General features: G+C 42.4%; 3 protein-coding genes and 1 long non-coding RNA gene across 4 annotated transcripts; 3 read left to right on the top strand and 1 right to left on the bottom strand.

The window, feature by feature from the left end:
• Positions 1 to 2,469: 2,469 nt before the first annotated feature.
• On the top strand, positions 2,470 to 4,225 carry LOC117807033. The gene is made up of 5 exons (XM_034676075.1): positions 2,470 to 2,531; positions 2,678 to 3,373; positions 3,478 to 3,603; positions 3,689 to 3,732; positions 3,852 to 4,225. The coding sequence occupies exons 1-5, from the start codon at positions 2,477 to 2,479 to the stop codon at positions 3,969 to 3,971; spliced, it is 1,041 nt and encodes a 346-aa protein (XP_034531966.1). The 5' UTR covers positions 2,470 to 2,476; the 3' UTR covers positions 3,972 to 4,225.
• Positions 4,226 to 4,390: 165 nt separating this feature from the next.
• Positions 4,391 to 7,457, top strand: LOC117807817 (putative nuclease HARBI1). Its single transcript, XM_034677220.1, has 5 exons — positions 4,391 to 4,427; positions 5,390 to 5,470; positions 5,795 to 5,850; positions 5,978 to 6,674; positions 7,266 to 7,457. Exons 1-5 carry the CDS (start codon positions 4,391 to 4,393, stop codon positions 7,361 to 7,363), a joined length of 969 nt encoding a protein of 322 aa, XP_034533111.1. The 3' UTR covers positions 7,364 to 7,457.
• A 756-nt stretch (positions 7,458 to 8,213) lies between these two features.
• LOC117807036 lies at positions 8,214 to 9,754 on the bottom strand. Its single transcript, XR_004629897.1, has 3 exons — positions 9,363 to 9,754; positions 8,955 to 9,048; positions 8,214 to 8,720 (listed from the first exon to the last, which is right to left on the bottom strand). It is a non-coding gene; the product is annotated as an uncharacterized LOC117807036 (long non-coding RNA).
• Positions 9,755 to 11,778: 2,024 nt separating this feature from the next.
• Positions 11,779 to 18,820, top strand: LOC117807034. The gene is made up of 6 exons (XM_034676076.1): positions 11,779 to 11,870; positions 12,002 to 12,697; positions 14,979 to 15,095; positions 15,185 to 15,225; positions 15,986 to 16,024; positions 18,416 to 18,820. The coding sequence occupies exons 1-6, from the start codon at positions 11,816 to 11,818 to the stop codon at positions 18,485 to 18,487; spliced, it is 1,020 nt and encodes a 339-aa protein (XP_034531967.1). The 5' UTR covers positions 11,779 to 11,815; the 3' UTR covers positions 18,488 to 18,820.
• The last annotated feature ends 2,058 nt before the right edge of the window (positions 18,821 to 20,878 follow it).

Here is a 20,878-nt window from a genome sequence, read left to right as displayed (position 1 = left end):
TGTGGCTATGCTAACTAGCGCTAGCACATATCCATGATAAATAAAAATCATCCACTAGGTCTTCAAATCTGCAGACGTGGGGAGTAAAACCGACCTCTGCCAGAAAGGCAGCAGGACCTTTCTGAAGGATTGGTCACAGATTTAGTGTTTCTTGTTGTTTTATTTGTCAGTATGTCGACGTGTGTCTTGGTACACAGCTACAGCTACGAACATGTAGCTATGTGGCTATGCTAATTAGCGCTAACACTTATCCATGACAAATAAAAATCATCCACTAGATCTTCAAATCTGCAGACGTGGGGAGTAAAACTGACCTTTGTGTTTATTAAGACAGCCTACAACTAGCATGCCTCCCTCCTAAGCTCCTTGTTAGCACACATTTGTGCAGGTAATGAAAAACGGAGGAGGGGATTCAGTATTATTTTATACAGTCTATGGGCTGAACAAGCTCCGAGCTCTGACTCCGTGACAGACCGGATATTGTTGTTACGTAACAAAAACACGGAAGTCTGAAACGGCTCGTTTCACACACATTTACAGAAAGGTGGAGAAATCAGAACAGGGGCAGAATGGATTTTTTTCATTCTCGGGGGGTTTGTAGACATGCCAGGGAAACATATTTCAGGTAGAGAACCATTAAAAAGTCCATTTTGCATGATATGTCACCTTTAACTTCTTCATTAAACTAGTCACCAACCTTCACTGCACTTCCATCTCCCATTCTCACGTAATGATGTTGATTAAAGAAGAAAGAAAACAGGACCCTGCAGTCACTTTGAAGCACCTTCCACTCACCTCTGACCTCCTTAGTCTCTGCATTCAGACTCTCCGTTCAGGCTACCTAAACTCTATAATCGACTCTACCCTAGATTCCATGTTTCCGCTGGCATATTTTGGTCTCCTCCAATGCTCAGAATTTGCCCCTACCTCGTCTATCCTTAATCCTTACCATCATCCCAGGTTATCTGACATCACCGTACACACCTCAGATTCTCTAATATTCACACTCAGACGCAGTAACACTGATCAACTCGGGATCTCCTTTCCCATCTACCGAACATCTTTCGTTTCAACTCAAATCTTAGCCTGTACGAACCACTTACTAAATACATCAGCTCTCGGTATGCCGCTATTGCATCTCCTCACGACCCACTCTTCATCACTGAAACCTGAACAAAAATGGCCACTTGATTATGGTTTATAACATCTGCGCCAAGTCCTCCGCGTCTCAGGCATAACCTCCAAGCACCGTCCTGCCCTTTCATTCCGCATTGCTGCAGCGTCCACAGCAGCCAGGTCAGGCAACTCAGACATAGCCATACAGATCCTAGTGCTTTGGTCATCTCAAACATATCACTCAAACATCAGCAACAGTCTCAATGATCAAGCTCACGCTCAACTGAGCTCCATCTAATTCAACTCTTTTGGGGGTCAAGATCAGCTCTGGCAGGATAACGCTGATGGAAACCCCATCCTGAGTCTCCTTCTGCTGGGCACACCACGCACAACTAATTCATTAAATGTTCAACTTATATCCTTGTGTGGCGTGGTCCTTGCTAGTGAAGGGGTATTGTGTGGAGAATGTTGAGGGAAAAGGGTCTGAATACTTTCCATACCCACTGTATATAGACAGGACACATATATACACACAGAACATATATATACAGACAGGATACATATATACACACAGGACATATATATACAGACAGGGCACATACTGTATATACACACAGGACACATACACACAGGACACACATACACACACACACACACACACACACACACACACACACAGGACACATATATACACAAAGGATCACAGCTACCAATTGCACCAAATAAAAAAGCTTATGCTGAAGTGCTGATTCAGTTCAGGCATTGTGACCTGAGAAAGTTTACCACACAAAAAACTCAAGTACTTAATCCTAACCCTTTATCAAAGGAAGAAGACCAAAGAATTCACCAGCTGAAGGCCTTTTTGGAACAATATTCACACCAATGTCAGTGACTGAAGTTTTACCTCAAACATCTGGACCTTTAATGTTGGTTCAGTGTGTATATGTCTGTGAAGGATCTCAGTCATCCAGGTAATCATGGTAATTCAAAGCTTGATCTGAAAAGGAAACTGGACTTGGTGTAAACTCTTGAAGACGTTTCACTTCTCCTCCAAAAGTCTTCCTCAGATCTGACCAGACTGGAGAGAGCTAGAAACAATAATTATCTAACTGTCGTTGGTCAATCCTCTGCCATCACTGGGCGAGAGAGCAGCATCTAGAATATAAACAGGAGAGAGAGAGAGAAACACCTTAACAACACACACACACACACACACACACACAGCATGCAGCTGTGAGAATGTGATACGCTTCCTTTGTCTTGGGGTGTTATTTTGTGTTGGCCAATGAAACGCAGCCTGGTCTGTGAGGAGGAGAGAGACTGTCAGTGTTCTTTCATTCAGAGCAACGATTCGAGCACGATGACATCTCCAAGGTTTGTCCTCTACCTGACATGTTTGGTGCTCGGGGAAATTGGTAAGTTGCATTTTCATTGCACCAGTTTTTTTGGGGGGGGGGGTTTCTATTGAATGTTTTTAATTTGGTTAAAACTGAACAAGTTTTAGTCTTTTTGAGTTAAAATCCTCTCCAACTACATTTGCTTTGTCTCTTATTCACTTCAGCTCTGACAACTGCTCTGAAATCATCCTCACCTGTTCATCGAGAGAGCCGAGAAACTGGAGAGAAACTAACTTTACAATGTTTCTATGAAGATTCTGAGACTGCATGGGTGCAATGGTTCAAACACACTGTGGGAGAGAAACTAAAGCTCATCTCGTCTGTCTACAAATTTACCACTAATGATACTTTTCATGGTGAATTCAAGAACAATCCATGCTTCTCACTGGATAAACAACTTGGTCAAAATCATTTGACAATCTCAGATTTGCTCGTGTCAGACTCAGCTACTTATCACTGCTTAAGCTGCCGTTACTGCAGTATGGAGATTTTGGAAACCGTTCACGTTGATGTGAAGAGTTCAGGGTTTAAAGTCCCAGCCGTCATCCATCAGTCAGAGTCTGAGACCATCCAGCCAGGAGGCTCTGTGACTCTGAACTGTACCGTCCACACTGGGAGCTGTGATGGAGAACACAGTGTTTACTGGTTCAAAGACTCTGAAGAATCTCAACCAGGACTCATTTACACCAGTGGAGGAAAGAAGGATCAGTGTGAGAGGAAGCCTGATTCACAAACACACACCTGTGTCTACAACTTGCCAATGAAGAACCTGAATCTGTCTCATGCTGGGACCTACTACTGCACTGTGGTCTCATGTGGACACGTTCTGTTTGGAGACGGGATCAAGCTGGACTTTAAAGGTAAGTGTCTCTGTAGTCAAAGTTCTCTTATCAATCAGAATCAACATGAACACAGAGAGAAAAGCTCAGAGCTCTGTTTCTGATGTCTGACTCTTTACCTACAGACCGGGTGGACCTTCTTGTCTTGGTGTATTGTTTGAGTGGAGCTTTGATATTTGTGACTCTCCTGGTACTGGTCTTGGCCTTCTCACTGTACAAGATGAACAAAAGGATCCGTTTCCTGTCTCAAGGTACGATATCCAACACTGCTTCTTTCTGCCTGTGCCTGCTCAACATGAGTTTAACAATCAACACTTTTTTATGTTTCACCATCAGAGGCTCAAACAAGTTCTTCAGCCCCCTCTGCTAGAAACCTGGAGGTGAGATTATTTCATCTGCTGATCTGATCAATCATCCTTTTAAATGATTTCTAATGCATAAATGATTTGAACTTCTTTCATGATCTATATTGTGATAGACTTTTGTATATTGTTCATAGGGTCACAGAGAAGCAGACAACCTCTTTTATGCTGCTCTGAGTGTTAACAAGCCCAACACATCAAGAAGACAGAGAAACACGACCACAGATGAGTGTGTGTACTCCAGTGTGAAGCAGTAGAAGTCATGGTGTTTGCCAATTCAAAAGGTGTCATTTTCATTTGAATATTCTCTTTAACATTATTGATTGATAAGCTGCAATTTTCTTACTCTTCACATCTGAGACGGGAGTTCTTAGAAGCTTCACCTTTGTCCAAGATGTCAAATTTAGTGGACTGATAATAAATCATACTTATTCTCTTATCTTATAATAAATTTGTACAACATTAATACTGCTCCTTAGGTACAACTCAATGCTACAATTTATTTAATATACCTGGAAGGATCTTTTAGAATAAAGGATTTATGAGCTGCATGGCCTTTTCTTCTTGTTTTAGGGTGTGTGTGTCTGCCTTAGTGTGTGTGTCTGCCTGTGTGTGTGTGTGTGGGTGGGGTTGCCTTTTATTGAAGGACAGTTGAAGAGTGACAGGAAATGTGGTAATGGGTTGCGTAAGCCACAACACCTACTGGTGCCCCAGTACAGCCTCTGGCCTGTGGGTGGCAGTGTATGGACGGGGTTACTTCTGTCCACTGTGGTGGCTAATGTGCAACCATGCCATCATGCATTTGGTAGGAAACAGCTGCTGAGCAACTGTATTAGTAAGGACATCTATGTGTGAAAGGGGAATCAAAAAAATAACCTGACACTCATATGAATGTGAGTGCTACATTTCCCTAAGGTGGCACTGATTAGCATACTAACAATGTTACAGAAACTACCGAGATGTACAATCTGCATATATCAGACTGAGCAATTGACATGATGATGGGAATATTTTTTTATTTCTTTTCTGATGGTAGAATTTTATCAGACAAAAACAATCGCTAAAAGTTGCTTTCATTCACTTTTTGATAAGCCTACATGCTCCAATACAAGAGGCAGCATTTTGTTATCAGGTATTACAGAGAGAGGAACGAGTGCAGCAGCAACAAGCTGAGAGCATGTCATCACAGGATAACATGATTGCAATTTGCACAGCATCATCACAGCAACAATATACTGATACACCTGTCACACCTTGACGATTTATCCAGCGTTTTCCTGACGTATCAAAATGCCTCTAAAACGCTGACATACACTGAATTATTGATGTTTTTTTCAAGTTTGGGCGTATACATTGTGACATCATGAGAGGTTTCTAGGGCCGTACGAGGTGGGAAAGTGTAAAATCAATCCGAAACAGTCTCAGGTCAGGTTAAAAAAAAAGGAGGGGTTTATTCAACCACGGGTATAATCACACAAAACAAAAAGGTAACTCAGGTAATTCTTCAAACAAGGTCTCAATGGTAACTTAAAGCATCCCGTAGGAGAAAATAGTTCCTTTTAAAAGTTATCAAAAAATTAGTCCATTCAACTTAAAGTCTCTGTTGTGAAAAAAACAAGGTTCCTTTTAGTCACTTTCCTGTGCTCAGTTCTCAGTGTTCCTTCTCCTCTTCCAGCCGTGTGCTCCCCTCTCCCAAGCTGTGTCTCAATTCAGGGGCTGCATCCTTCGGAGGACACAGCCAACGCGGTCTGCAGAGGTGAATCCTTCAGAGGCACGTTCGAGGGCCGCATTAACCGTTGTGAAATGAGACGGTCTGGCCTTCGGAGGATTTCCGGGTTGCGTCACCAAATGTTCACGCCCTCACCTTTATGTCAAGATTTCTACCATCCAGGCCCGCGAAAGTACAGACAGACAAAGGAAGTGAGAAAGAAGAGAAGAGAAAAGAAAAGAAGAGAAGTGAAGTGAAGAGAAGTGAAGAGAAGATAAGTCCAGAGAAGATAAGTGAATAGAAGACCAGAGAAGGGAAGTTATGGAGCCAGCGGTGATACTTTTATTTATGTTTATTTATTTCATGCTGGAGGAAGAGGAGAAGCGCTGCCGTCATGGCCGGCGGCTGGTGTATCTCCGGCTAGAGGGGTAAATATGTTATTTAAACCCACAGTAATATTATCATTAGCTAGTTAACAGTCAGAACTTCAAGTATGCAGCTATTGTTTAATTAACCATTTCCCTTCTCATGTTATCCCCTCCTTTCCTAATCCAGACCAGACACCTGTACTGCAGGATAAACCTGGCGGTTCCTGTGCTCCAGAGGTTTTTCGGCCAGGGGGATACCAGACCTGACTTCAGGCTGAGCAAAGAGTCTCTGGCAGTGCTGCTGGACCTCCTCCAACAGGAGCGGAGACATGGATGGGGTGCCACAATCGAGACCTTGGTGTTCCTCTTCTGGCTGGCAAGTGGGGCATCATACAGGGTGGTCTCGAGGGTGTTCGGGATACCTCGCTCCACTGTCCACCGCATCGTCCATCGAGTTACTGCGGAGGTGGTGGCCGTTCGCCACAAGGTCATCTGCCTCCCAAAGACCGCAGAAGATCTGGCGGCAGTAACTCATGGGTTTGCAGGGCTGGCAAGACAGGCAGCCTTCGGGAAAGCTGCAGGAGCAATCGACGGCTGCCATGTCAGGATCAAGCCACCAAGTGGCCCTGATGGTCACTGTTACAAGAACAGAAAACTGTTTTACTCAATAATACTTCAGGCAGTTTGTGACCATCAGGGCTGCTTTATCGACACGTACGTGGGCTGGCCGGGGTCGGTGCACGACTCCAGGGTACTCCGGCACAGCCCACTGTACAGGCGGGCGATCTACCCTCCTCCAGGGCACTTCATCCTCGCAGATGGTGGGTACCCCTGCCTCCAACGACCACTCCCCCTCATCACTCCCTACAAGCGGCCGGTGCAAGGTGTGGGAGCCCAGCGCTTTAACAGCTATCATTCCAGGGCACGCTCTATCATTGAGCGTGCCTTTGGAATGATGAAGACCAGGTTTCACTCCATCTTCCTGCAAGCGCTGGCGGTGCACCACACCTTTGTGCCTCAGGTACGTCATCACTCAGCATGATTTATTTTCAATGCTGAAGAAGAGTAAATCAACATTAATGAATTATTTATTTTCATTTCAGGTCATAACTGCATGTACAGTCCTGCACAACATCTGCCTGGGGGCAGGTGACATCATGGCCCCAGAGGATGAGCTGCAGGACGACATGCCGGAGGATGAGGGGAAGAATGAGTTGGAGGCCGTCAGTGGTGCTCCATGGCGGGACCAGCTGTCTGCAGAGGTGTCCGCCCTGGAGGAGGTCAACCCTGACCACGACTATCTTTAGTGGGCAAGTAAAATAACTTTTAAACTGTTAATCCTATTTAAAGTGTTCTGTAAACAGCGTTGTTTGTTGAAATGTTTGTGGGGGGAATTCTTCTATCTTAATAAGAGGTTGTGAAGTAGTTTTGTTTGCACTGTTTCATTCTTGCCTCTTTTTTAAACATATTCTTAGTGACATGGCAGCCGTCGATCAAGTCAGCCCTGCAAACCCAGTTGATGGACGATGTGGTGGACAGTGGAGGCATGCACCTCCAAACGATGTCCCACTGACAGACAGAAGACACCAGGGTCTTTATTGTGGCATCCTATCCAGCCCAGCAGCACTGCCAGGGACTCCTGCTCAGCTAATAACTGTACATATTTCAATTTGTTGTTATTTATAAATTGTACATAATTTAATCTAATCATTTGTGTTAGTTGTGTAATAACATGGTCATTTCTGCCGTACAAATGTACATATATGTAAATGTATAGACTGCCCATATGTAAATATTGATCATCGTTCTCACTGCACTTTCAAGTGCAGAATATCCAGTCCCTTGTCTCTTGAATATGAAAATAATTTACTTTATAAACATAGAAAAAGTCTGTACAAATAATGCTCAAAAATAAATTACGTACAAAATTTACAAATATAAATCATAAACTGCAATAACAATATAATGAAAACATATTCAAAATAAATTAGGGCCTCTCAATCATCTGCTCTAACAGGGAAAAGAGCCGGTTCATATTGGTGCGGCTCTCCTCCACTCTCCTCTCCTCTGCCTCTCTCTGCAGCCGCATATCCTCCTTAATTAAGGTGAGGAGGTCATCCTCTCCTCTCCTCTTCCTCTTTCGGCTTGGCCGGCCTTCCTCCTCCTCCTCCTCCTCCTCCTCCTCCTCCTCCTCCTCCTCCTCCTCCTCCTCCTCCACCTGCTGCGCGCCCGCAGCACTTGGCCCTGGTTTGTCCTCAGGAATGGAGGTAATTAGGACAGGGGGGTTTATTGACGGCCTCGGTCCCAAAAACTCGTCCATGAGGACAAACGTGCCAGCGGTGGCCTTTCCTTCGACCCCCTCTCCTGTCCCAGGATCTTTGCAGTCCTAGGTCAGAGGTAATCAATCATCTGATCAACAGCAGTCATTTTTGGCAATGTTTATTAAATTGCATGGAGGACAACAAATACAGTAAAACAAATATCAGGGTTTCCTGTAGACAAGTTTCTGGTCCGGTGGCAAGCTGGTCAGGGAACACAAATTGCACAACTTTATGGGTAAGATTTCAATGGGGGGTGGCAGCCAACTGTAATTTGTGTGGAGATGCTACATGAACTCAGTGCTAAAAGCTGACAGGAGATTTAAAAATATGACTATGTGATGTGAATGTTGCTGCAAAACATAACATCTTAAACAACATTTCCCCGATACTTAGGCATGGTGGGGGGTCAACTTAGGTCCAGTCTGCCCCCGGGCTCGCTATACACTGAGGGAAACACTGAAATATATCAATATAAAACAACATCATCTAGTTTCAATATCATCATCCATGTCTGCACATACTTTGTATTTCTTTTTCAGGTTGTCCCACTTTTTTTGGGCCTGCATGGGAGTGACCAGCTAATGCAGGCCCATCTCTTCCAAGATTGTTCTAAACAGACAGAAGCAAGGGAAAAGTTAAACACAAGATCACATTAACAGGATACAAATTTATGAAAGTGGACTTAAGGAAAGGCACGAATTCTACAAACACAACCCAGTAACATTTACATATTGACCTTTGTTCTATGGATTATCATTTTATTTTGAGCTTTGTATAGGCTTTGGATTCATTTCATTGAAATTGACGTACAAAATGTATACATATTACAAGTTATTGATTTACCTCCATCCCACAGCGGCTGAGTTCTTGGCCCCAGTGAACAATATGTCGTGCTTCTTGCGAAGCTTTATGAATGTTTGTGTCTGCTCCTTGCTCCCTAACAAAATAAATGTGAAGCACGTTTTGTCATGTCAACAGGCACAATGGTTCTTATATGGCGTAATGACAATAATAATACAAATTATAATAATCCTCAAGTTAGCTCTGTATTCAATGCAAACGTTTAACTACACTTTACAGTTGTACAGTCTGGAAATATCGCTGGTGTCACTGCCTCACTTAATTATGGTCATAGTGCTACATTTATATTACTGACGTCACGTATTTTAACAGAAGATTTAAGGTTTTAATGTCCCTTGAAGATTCACATATCTGGCGTTAGATGTTCAAAGGAGTAGAACGAATACTTACATTCGAATGTGAATTTCATGCTCTCTCCGCTACGTTCCGGTATCGCCATGTCTAATTTTCATGAATGAGCAGCGGCGCAAAGGATCTTGGGATATATGGGGCCGTGAAGGATAGTAGCGATGTGTCCCTCTAGAACAGGGAAAAGAAGGCCGCATTTGTGGGCTGCATCCGGGTGTTTTTGAAGGAGCCTTCGAAATGGGACAGCCTTCGCGCAGCGTTGTGACGCAATCGGCCTTCAAAATGCAGCCTCAGGAGGATGCAGCCCCTGAATTGAGACACAGCTCCAGTCTGACTTCCAGCTCCTTTGTCCTGCCTCAATCAAGGCTCTTAAGCACCTGCAGCTGTCCAGGTAGTGGTGGCTGCTGGGAGTTGTAGTGTGCTTACTTGCGGCCATTTTGCCCGGGTGCTGCTATCCATGGATCATATAGCACCCATCCACAACTTGTCCCCTCGTGATGCCACAACATATAATATTCATAACTTGTGCCCAACTATAGTCCACTTGTACAAAGCGTGCGGCAGCCTAATAACCAAATAATCATTGAATTCAACAACAGCAGCTTTATCATTGAACACCTGCAGACTCCGACATGCTGGCTTCAGCTTCTGTTTCAGAGGCTCTGCTGTTTGACACTGAGTGAGGGCTGCAAGGCTTCTCACACTCACACACACACAGACACACAGCTCTACATGTGTGAACGTGTGTCAACCATCGTAGAACTTACCTACAACTAATGGCAGGCATGTGTCGGATGGATAATCCATACGCTGCATACGTCGACTTACTCGCCGAACTATGACATACCTGCGTGCTTCAGCGTGCTCTTAACTATACAAAACATACCTATAGCTTATGCGACGTACGCCAGCATACTCGCCAATTTTCTTCCACTTTGGCATGCACTGGCTAAATCGTCAAGGTGTGACAGGGCCATACAGAAGATTCAGCAGCAGGAGTCACATCTAGCATTTGCACCAAATAAGTGGTGAGTACTAACAGCAGTCATGTTTGTTTGTGTTTTTAACTTTCACTATGAGAATGTTTTGGTGAGGACCGGTTTTGAATCAGTCACCATCATATGGTCGAGAATCAGCGGCGCTCGTGCATGTGAGCGGGGGGGGGGGTTCCGAGACTACCAACCCTAGCTATAATCCGACTACCAACCCCAGCTTCAAGTGTGGACCCAAAAGCACACCCGAAGTCAGATGAAGCAGTTAAGTAAATTTATTGAAGGGAAAAAAGGGTGGAGGGACGGGATCCAGGGTCCAAGGCATGAGGGAATCTGAGGAGAGGTGAAGGCTAGAGATGTGAGGGCTTGAGGAAGAGGCTGGTGAGTGAATCCAGGGAGAGAGCATGGCAGTGTGGCAGAGATTGGGCGGTAGCACTTGGGGGCTCGTGGAGGCACTGCAGGAATGGAGGACACAGCAGTTAGTCACTGGTAAATGCAAAAAGCTCAAACAATTGAAAATTCATGAGAGAACTCTGGAGAACGGGCCGAAACACCACATCAGATGCGGGAACAATCTGGCACTGGAGAAGCCTCACAGCAGGGCTTAAATGCAGGTGGTGATTGCAGTAATCTGGTGCAGGTGTGAAGGTGCAGGTGGAGCCGCCCAATCTCTGTGAGGAAGAGAGAGAGAGACTCCACACAAGAAAACGACTTCCAAAAATGCCAACTTAAAATCCAAAAACATGTTGCAATCACCACATTGAACATGAAAAGACAATGTTGCATGCACGGTGGTGCTTTGCTTTGCAATTTAAAAAAAAGAGCAAACAAATGAAGAGTCAGAAGTGTTCTTTGTTTTGTGTTTTAACAGGCGTGATTTTAGATTGAAGTGCACAGAAAGAATATTAATAAATGTGCAACTCTGCTGGCAAAATATGAGCTTTCCTCCCCTCAGGTGTGCACAAACTGCACATTTTAAATGACACTAATGTATTAAAAGTACTGGAAACCTTATCAGTATCAGCCATCAGAAACAGGCTACTCAAAAAACAATCCATATCTTGATTAACTGATTAAAAACCCAAGAGTAAACACAGAAAACAGTAAAAGCACATTTAAAGAATTAAGTGCTAAACTGAGGAGAACTTTTAACACTAAACATGCTGCAAAAAGACAACAGACACACATGCAGCCTGATGGCCCAATCACAGCTGCTTCACACTCTTTACTCTAACCCCTGTTTGGACGGGGCAGCAGGAAGCTCTATCACCTGCCATCGCTGGGTGAGAGAGCAGCATCTATAACTAAACGAGAGAGAGAGAGAGAGACAGGAACACCACAACAACGCAGTCACAGCATTTCAGTCTGCAACTGTGAGCACGTGATTATGCTTCCTATGTCTTAAGGTTTTTTTTTTACTGTGGGCCAATGAAACACAGCCTGGTGTTTGAAGAGGGGCACAACTGCCAGAATTCTTCCTTTCAGTGCAACACTTCAAGCACGATGACATCTCCAAAGTTTGTCCTCTACCTGACATGTTTGGTGCTCGGGGAAGTTGGTAAGTTGTGTTTATATTTGTATTTTTTTCTCAATTAATGTTTGTTTAAGTGTTTGGATGTAAAAAGAGATATTAGATTTGTATCAAATGGTAGCTATACTTACATTTACTCTGTCTCTTATTCACTTCAGCTCTGACAACTGCTCTGAAATCATCCTCATCTGTTCGTCGAGAGAGCCGAGAAACTGGAGAGAAACTGACTTTACAATGTTTCAATGAAGATGAAAGTGTTACACAGGTGTTCTGGTTCAAACACACTGTGGGAGAGAAACTAAAGATCATCTCGTCTGTCTACAAATATACCACTAATGATACTTTTCATGGTGAGTTCAAGAACAATCCACGCTTCTCACTGGATGCTCAAGGCGGTAGAAACCATTTGACAATCTCAGATTTGCTCGTGTCAGACTCAGCTACTTATCACTGCTTAAGCTGCCGTTACTGCATGGTGGAAGTTTTGGAAACCGTTCACGTGGATGTGAAGAGTTCAGGGTTTAAAGTCCCAGCCGTCCTCCATCAGTCAGAGTCTGAGACCATCCAGCCAGGAGGCTCTGTGACTCTGAACTGTACCGTCCACACTGGGAGCTGTGATGGAGAACACAGTGTTTACTGGTTCAAAGACTCTGAAGAATCTCAACCAGGACTCATTTACACCAGTGGAGGAAAGAAGGATCAGTGTGAGAGGAAGCCTGATTCACAAACACACACCTGTGTTTACAACTTGCCAATGAAGAACCTGGATCTGTCTCATGCTGGGACCTACTACTGCGCTGTGGTCTCATGTGGACACGTTCTGTTTGGAGACGGGATCAAGCTGGACTTTACAGGTAAGAACAAAGTTTTATTTCATCTTCATCAGGTTCTTGAATTAACAGCTTAACAGGAACAGCCTGACCGATATTTGATAATGTATGCCTGAACTTATATTCATATTGTGTTTAAATCATATTTTAACAATGTGATAACCAATAGTAAACATCCACGCTAATGTCCAACCAGCAGGTTAAATATTTTTTACAACATTCATTTCCTGACTTTTTCTGAAAATAGCCTCTGAGAAAGTTCATTCTTATGTTTTACAAAACATTAGGACGCAAATTAATTAGTAAAAAAAGTGGTTGTTTTCAGTTAAACTACAAAAAAACATGAAATTTGTTTCAACATCATGCCCCGTCATATCGGGGACTCAGGCTCTCTCTCACTCTGCCTCTGCTCAGCGTGTAGGAGTAAAAGGCTGAAACTACTGGCCTATAAATCAAAGTATTCTCTCTCTCTCTCTCTCTCTCTCTCTCTCTCTCTCTCTCTCTCTCTCTCTCTCTCAATTCAATTCAATTCAATTCAAATTTGCTTTATTGGCATGAACAATGAGATATTATTGCCAAAGCACATAAATTCATACAGTACATTATATATATTCACAACACACTACACTCACCATATATACATTAATCACACACCATATTCATTCCATATTATATTCATCACATACATATCAACCATATATTACATATTTTATATGCATTAATGAACGATGGTGTCACCTATACAGCATATCTCAATGTCCTCACCCGATGCGGCGCGCTCACAAAACCTCCACCCAAAATCAAACCCCATGGGATGGTGCGTCCCTCAGGCTGTGACAGGCAGACACATATTTAGCAGCCAGAGGAGCTGCTGACCCTCCCCCCAGGAGAGCTGACAGTTTCTCTTCTGGGGTTAATGTTGGGAAGTTTGGTACTATTGTAGTAATGTCCCTGTAGTGGGAATCTCTTAGTAAAGAGAACTTGCTGCAGTGGAGGAGGAAGTGCATCTCTGTCTCTATGTCCCCTGTAGAGCAGTGAGCACATAGACGCTCCTCTCTTGGCAGCCATGTCTGCCTGTGTCTCTCTCTCTCTCTCTCTCTCTCTCTCTCTCTCTCTCTGTTTCTCTGTTCTTCCCTCTAACTCTGTCATAGACCTTAAAAGCACACACACACACACACACGCACACACACACGTGACAGAGATGCAGACGCACACAGGAAGAGCTGCATGGGGTGCAGTGTAGAGGATGATCATATGTTGTCTGTGTCTGTTGTCTGGAGGTAAAATAAAACTTCCAAAAATGAATCCAGAAGCTACTGTGGCATATTAATGCATACATTTCATCAAATACAAAATGTAAAGATCATTTTCCTGCACATTCATTCACTGGAGTTTCCAACCTGTGAATTACACTTGAAGTCTCTCTTGGGTTTTCAGTGAAGAGCTTGTATAAAGCAAGCTTGAAACTTATATCAAACAACATAATAATAATAATAAAAAAATAAATTAAAAAAAATAATAATAATACAATTTATTTATAGAGCACTTTTCAATAACCAAGTTACAATGCGCTTCACATGGGAGGCAAAATAAAACAGGCCGTTCCGAAAAAGTCAAGATAAAGAAATAAAACATATTTTAAAAGACATAAAATTCACCTAAAATAACTCTAAAGGAATACAAATTATTTAAAAATATATTTCTTAATATATATAATTATTTTGAAATATATAAAATTATTTAAATATATATTTATTAACATATACAATTATTTTAAAGTATATTTCTTAATAAATACATTTATTTTAAAATATGCTTATTAATATAGATAATTATTTTACAATATATTTCTTAAGACGGTGAAAATAAAATAAAACAAAATGTAATTTAATTCAGATAAAATCAGGAAAGGCTCTGCGATAAAGGTTTTCAGAAGAGATTTAAAAGAGCTCACTGACTCAGAAGACCTCATCCGCTCGGGCACATGGTTCCAGAGTGTCGGACCCTTCACTGCGAACGCCCTGTCCCCTTTCATGTTCAAACATATTGTGTATTATTCATTGATACCATTTAATACAACAAAAGGAAAAAATGGTATATGCATACATACTTAGAAACACATAGACATAGACATTCCTCCAATACCTAGCAGGATGTGTCGCTTTGTAAATTCTGCTTGTGTCTCCTCTCTGTTTTCAAACCCTGTGCTCCAGACAGTATGTTGAACTTATTTAAGCATATACGTTAATTACAAACGTCATGTTCTTATCTTTGAGCTGAAATGTCTCCTGATACCTCTCTGCAGGTGACGAGAAGTTTCCTTACTCTCTGGTGTATTTCTTGAGTGGAGGCTGGGCATGCACTACCATCCTGGTTCTTTTCTTAGTGTGCAAGATGAACAACAGAAGCTGCCAGAGTGCACGTAAGAGGGACTTTACCTCTCATTTCTCAAAGGTAAGAGTCTCTAAAGACTTTGTAAATTAACTGTTTTTATTTTGCATTTCATGACAGGGTCTGAGAACGATGGAGGCGCCGCCACAACAACTGCAGAGGTGAATATGATCTGTTAATGCACATGCACTGTTTGATTATCCATTCAGAGTCAAGCACTGACGCTTGCTGCTTTTTGTCTTTCTTGTAGTTGTTTGTGTGTTTCTTTTTACTTGTAAAGTTTTGCTTTAAGAGTTAATGCAGCAAAAACTAAGCATCAAAATGTCACTGTAACAGGTTGGTTTCAAACTTTCAAACTACTTCTTAAGCACACACACAAAAAAGGTGAGTGGCCTCAAAGTATAAAGCTCCTGCAAAACAAATCCAAAAAATAATCTGGCTCAGTTACAGTTCCTTCATTGTTTACCGTAAAACACAGAACAGAAGTTGCACCGGCATTTAAGACGCAAGTCCAGCATGAAGACATTAAGTGCATCCAGCAATGTGCAGTTAAATGCAGATGTGTAGCTCTTTCCAGTACCCTGTTATCACCACCATGCCAGTTACCTGTAAGATATTTGAGCTCAGCCTTTGGTAGGGTTGATAGCTGTGAGGTACGGACAGACCATAGACTGTATAAATATTGGACATAGTATCTGTGACATCACCCATCTGTTCCTGAGTGCTGTTTTGAAGCCATTCATTGGCGGGAGCCATATTGGAAATGCTGAACTCAACCAAACTTAATGTGAGGTAAAGAAGCGGGCTTTGAGCCTCTTAGCCAACAGCTACAGTGTTCCCGCCTGTCAGTCAAGTCAGTCATGTCCTTAAAGCTGCTGTTGGTAGGAATGGTGTCAAAAACATTACTTTTTTTTCTGCTAGGTTTGGAGAAAAGGTCATAATACCCATCTGTACTCAGCGGTAAGTGAAGTAATTTGAGACTATATTGAAATATCTCTGTTTTCCAATGCCTATGTATAAAGCAGTGTTATTATTCCCCTCGTTCCCGTTATGACGGACCAATCATAGCTAATCACCAGTCCTCCGTCCTGATTGGTCGAGTGGCGGCCCCACTACGTCGCCCTGATTAGCTGGGAAGCCACTACTTTCTCATAGAACGTGCACAACAATCTTTTGTGGGCGGGGTTACGGGAGCAGAGAGGGGAGGGGTGGTGCATTCGAAATCTCTCTTCGAAACAGCAGCTTTAATCAGGCAAACCTGGTAATCTTCTGAACTGTTGTGTTAGAAAACAAATCACCCTCCGTACAGTGTGTGCTGATAGAGAAATGAACTATTCAGACCAAAGCCGTTTTTTGAACCAGGCTGTAAACATGTTTATTTCTGCTGCAAAGATCGTCTTCTTTGAATGGGTGTGTATGTGGTTTCCAGTGTTTCTGCAGCCAGCCTCAAACTGAGGCTCTATGAACTGCAGTTTAATAACACTCCCGCCTGGGCTTCATATTTTAAGACTCGAGGTTGCTGCTTGGGACAGACCCACTGCCTGAAACCAATTCACCAAATCTCACTCCACCTCCTTTGCCAGTTGTCATATTGAGTTAGAGTCTTTTCCACCAAACCAGCAGTTTACACAGTTTGCTTACTTACTAGTGAAACATCATTTTCTGTTCATGCATGAATAAGATGCAGCTCACTTTTTAGATGACAAAAATGCATAAAAGTGCGTCTTATATACCAAACTTGACAGTAATCCTCTCAAGTCCTCTGCATGTGTGTTTTTACATTTCCAATAAATCAATCTTCATTGAACTGCCTTAAAGGGATATTTCAGGTTTTTTTTAAATGGGGGTCGTATGAGTTACAGTACACTATTGCTCCTGCTAGCCACAATGAGTGTCGATGAGCTCTTCCTCTTTAATGAGAAAATTCCCAGAGAATTAGGCTATTTTCTCTGTGGACGGGGCCTCCTATTTCATGTAATTTCGCTTAAGTTAAGAAAATATGGTCCAGGCACTCATCACAGTGCAAATGCATGCACCAGTAGAAAGAATTGGAGCTATTCAGTTTTCCGTCAGAAACCCCCTTTGTTTCGGCACTATTTACAGACGCACCTCGCAGACCGGTGTTCTTCCGCTGCATGAGCACGGATACACACCGATCAGCTGTTTGGATCAACAAGCACGTATCAAGTAGCAGTATCAGTCTTTAGAGTGAATTAAACTCACTTTTCTGCAAATTTAAAAGATGGTACACACCTGTCTTTATCCCGGCTGTTCAAACAAACAAACCTCCTGTAAGGCAGGGAACTCTGGATGATGAGTGATGCAGACTGGAGCCGTATGTGAGCCACTGGTATCCTCTGATTCAGAAAGGTCCTGAAGTATTGTTGTCACTAAGTCCCTCTCCTGACAGCAGAAGCTCTCTGGGTTCGTTGGCATGTGCTCACAGTTTACACACAGGCACCACCAGGTAACGTGGGATCTCTCCTGCTCACTCGTTAGCACAGAACTTTCTCCCCTCTCTTCTTTGGTACATTGGGTCTGCATCTGGAGTTCTTCCTCTATGAACCAGAGTTCATAGAGGTATCCTCTTGTGTCCACAGTAAACGGCATGTCATCGTCGCTGTCAGAATCACTCATTCTTGCAGTTTGTAGTTTTTGATTCTAAAAGTGCAGGCAGATCCAAACAGCTGATCTGCGTGAATCCAGGCACATGCAGCGGAAGAGCACAGGTCTGCGAGGTGCATCTGAAAATAGTGCCAAAACAAAGGGGGTCTGACCGCAAACTGAATAGCTCCAATTTGTTCTAGTAGTGCATGCATTTGCACCGTGATGAGTGCCTGGACCATATTTTCTCAACTTTACTGAAATTACTTGAAATAGGTGATCCCGTCTGCAGAGAAAATAGCCTAGCTTGCCTGTCGGTCCTCTGGGAATTTTCTCATTAAAGGGGAAGAGCTTACCGGCACTCATTGTGGCTAGCAGGAGTACCAGTGTAATGTAACTCATACGACCCCACTTAAAAAAAAAAAGAAATATCCCTTTAAAACCCCATCCTTGACTTCTTGTCATGAACAACTTGGCCCCTAGTCAGACTGATAGTATATCTTTATACTTTAGTTACAAATAAAAGCTATCTTCACAAAAGGTCTTAAGCTACATTAAGTGTTCTTCATGATTCAACAGAGAATCAGCCAATATGAATTACTGACAGGACAACCAAGAGTTTTGCCTTTTTGGTAATTACACCAGAGACATTTCAAAGCTTTCTTTCTTTTTGCTCATGCTCCTATTATTTCCACCTTAAGCTGTTAAAAGTTAAAACCAGACATCCTCCATTATGCTCTTTTGCAGGATCCCAAGACCTACATATCAAGAGCAGACGACACCTGGAGTGAATGTGTGTACTTTCATGTCCAACAGTAGAAGTGGACACATTTTAATCATTTGTACTTTCTATATAATGTTTGAAAACTATATTCATCTTTTGTGTGAAACTTCATGTAAACTGAGTGATAAACAGTGTCTTCAATTTCCTTTACTCAAATCAATGCAAAACAGCAACAACACCAGTTTGAAGCCAAATGTGATTTGTCTGTAATCATAAGCAGCAACTAACAATGTGCACCTTTAATCATGACCAGCAGCAGCCAGACTTCAATCAACCAACCTTTATTTGTATAGTGCTAAATCCCAACAAATGTTATCTAAAGACTCTTTCCAAACAGAGCCGGTCTAGACCACTTTATGTTCTATTATTAACAAAGACCCAACATCAAGACAGGATCAGATCCAGTCCCATCTTACAGCGAGGACTCAGTCTGATCTCATCTTAATCCACCATGAGCAGAGCACTTTGCAGCATTTAGCAAGTTACAGTGGCAAGGACAAACTTCCTTTAACAGGCAGAAACCTCCAGCAGGACCAGACTCATGTTAGACACACATCTGCTGATACAGTGTTGGAGAGAGGGATAGAGGGAGATGAAGAGAGAGAGAGATGATAGTGATGAGACAAGTAGTAGTAGCTGTTGCCGCTGGAGTCCAGCATGTCTGTATCAGCTGGAGTCTTGAACGTCCACAGCAGGAGGACGTCTACGGCAGCTTAGAGGAACCTACGAGACAAGGGAGCTCAGGGACTCCAGAAAGGTCTATGGTTAGTAACTTTAATGAGGGGGTGAGATAGGATCCCAGTGTGTCAGTGCACCAGTTCCCCAGTCTAAGCCTATAGCAGCTGATCCAGCTCTAACTATAAGCTTTATCAAAAAGGAAAGTTTGAAGCCTGCTCTTAAAAGTAGAGAGGGTGTCTGCCTCCTGGACCCTGACTGGTAGATGATTCCAAAGGAGAGGGGCCTGATAACTGAAGGTTACTTGCTGTTTTGCTTTTTTACTTGTTTGACGTTTTAGACTGTTTTTTTTTATTTTATGTCAAATATGCTGACTTGCTCTTTTTTTATTTGTAGATAAAAGAGAAATATTGTAACATGCAGCATTTTTTTTACTTGTAAGTGAAACTTGATGACTTTCTGTTTTTAAAATGAATATAGTCACAGTTAAGCTGCCAGAGTCTCAAGTTAAAATAATGACCGAAGGGGTTGACTCAGAGAATATAGCTGTATTTGCCAGTATGCATTAAACTCTTGCTGCATCACATTCTGCCTGTCCTCAGTGTTTGATTCCAACATTTTTGCAGGTACAGTAAAAAAAGAAGGTGCTGCAGGAGGCCCTGACCTCTACTGGCCCATTGGGTCAGAACCATAGACTGTATGAATAATGGATGTGGTATCATGACATCATCCATCTGTTTCTGAAGCACTGTTTTGAGGCAAGGCAAGGCAAGGCAAGGCAGCTTTATTTGTATAGCGCATTTCATACACGAGGGCAACTCAATGTGCTTTACATTAACACATTAAAAGCATTGGAGACATTCAGACAAGCATAAAAGAACATAATTAAAATGACAAATATGATAAAACAGAAAAGAAAAGGAAAATTAGAAATATATTAAAAATTACATTAAAATTTTAATTTAAAGTGGGTTAAAATAATCTAAGATAGGAAGGCAGAGGTAAATAAAAAAGTCTTAATCTTTGATTTAAAAGAGGTGAGAGTTTGAGCAGACTTACAGCTTTCAGGGAGCTTGTTCCAGATATGTGGTGCATAATGACTAAACGCTGCTTCACCATGTTTCGTTCTGACTCTAGGAACTGAAAGCAGACCAGTACCTGATGACCTCAGAGGTCGAGGTGGTTCATAAAGTAGTAGCAGATCAGCAATGTATTTTGGGCCTAAACCATTCAGTGCTTTATAAACCATCAGCAGGATTTTAAAGTCTATTCTCTGACAGACAGGAAGCCAGTGTAGAGATCTAAGAACTGGAGTAATGTGGTCTACTTTTTTGGTCCTTGTTAGGACTCGAGCAGCAGCATTCTGTATGAGCTGCAGCCGTCTGATGGACTTTTTAGGGAGTCCTGTAAAGACCCCGTTACAGTAGTCTAGTCTGCTAAAGATAAATGCATGGACGAGTTTTTCTGCATCCTGCTGAGACATAAGTCCTTTAATCCTTGATATATTCTTAAGGTGATAGTAGGCTGACTTTGTAATTGTCTTAATGTGGCTGCTGAAATTAAGGTCTGAGTCTATGACTACACCAAGGTTTCTGGCTTGGTTTGAACATTTCATCATTGCAGATTGGAGCTGAGCAGTAACCTTTAACCTTTCTTCCTTGGCTCCAAAAACAATCATTTCAGTTTTTTCTTTGTTTAACTGAAGAAAGTTCTGGCTCGTCCAGTCATTGATTTGTTCAATGCATTTACTC

The sequence above is a fragment of the Notolabrus celidotus genome, chromosome 23 (genome assembly GCF_009762535.1).
Source record: "Notolabrus celidotus isolate fNotCel1 chromosome 23, fNotCel1.pri, whole genome shotgun sequence".
Lineage (NCBI taxonomy): Eukaryota > Metazoa > Chordata > Actinopteri > Labriformes > Labridae > Notolabrus > Notolabrus celidotus.
The sequence above is the reverse complement of the archived record's forward strand: the minus strand, read 5'-3'. Positions and strand labels throughout refer to the sequence as shown.

Coding starts and splice junctions, on each gene's coding strand:
- LOC117807817 (XM_034677220.1), top strand. CDS start 4,391: ATGGGTTGCGTAAGCCACAACACCTACTGGTGCCCCA. Junction 5,851..5,977: donor GTGTATCTCCGGCTAGAGGG/GTAAATATGTTA, acceptor TTCCTAATCCAG/ACCAGACACCTGTACTGCAG. Junction 6,675..7,265: donor CTACAAGCGGCCGGTGCAAG/GTGTGGGAGCCC, acceptor ACATATTCTTAG/TGACATGGCAGCCGTCGATC.
- LOC117807033 (XM_034676075.1), top strand. CDS start 2,477: ATGACATCTCCAAGGTTTGTCCTCTACCTGACATGTTTGGTGCTCGGG. Junction 2,532..2,677: donor TTTGGTGCTCGGGGAAATTG/GTAAGTTGCATT, acceptor TATTCACTTCAG/CTCTGACAACTGCTCTGAAA. Junction 3,604..3,688: donor GATCCGTTTCCTGTCTCAAG/GTACGATATCCA, acceptor TTTCACCATCAG/AGGCTCAAACAAGTTCTTCA.
- LOC117807034 (XM_034676076.1), top strand. CDS start 11,816: ATGACATCTCCAAAGTTTGTCCTCTACCTGACATGTTTGGTGCTCGGG. Junction 11,871..12,001: donor TTTGGTGCTCGGGGAAGTTG/GTAAGTTGTGTT, acceptor TATTCACTTCAG/CTCTGACAACTGCTCTGAAA. Junction 15,096..15,184: donor CAGAAGCTGCCAGAGTGCAC/GTAAGAGGGACT, acceptor ATTTCATGACAG/GGTCTGAGAACGATGGAGGC.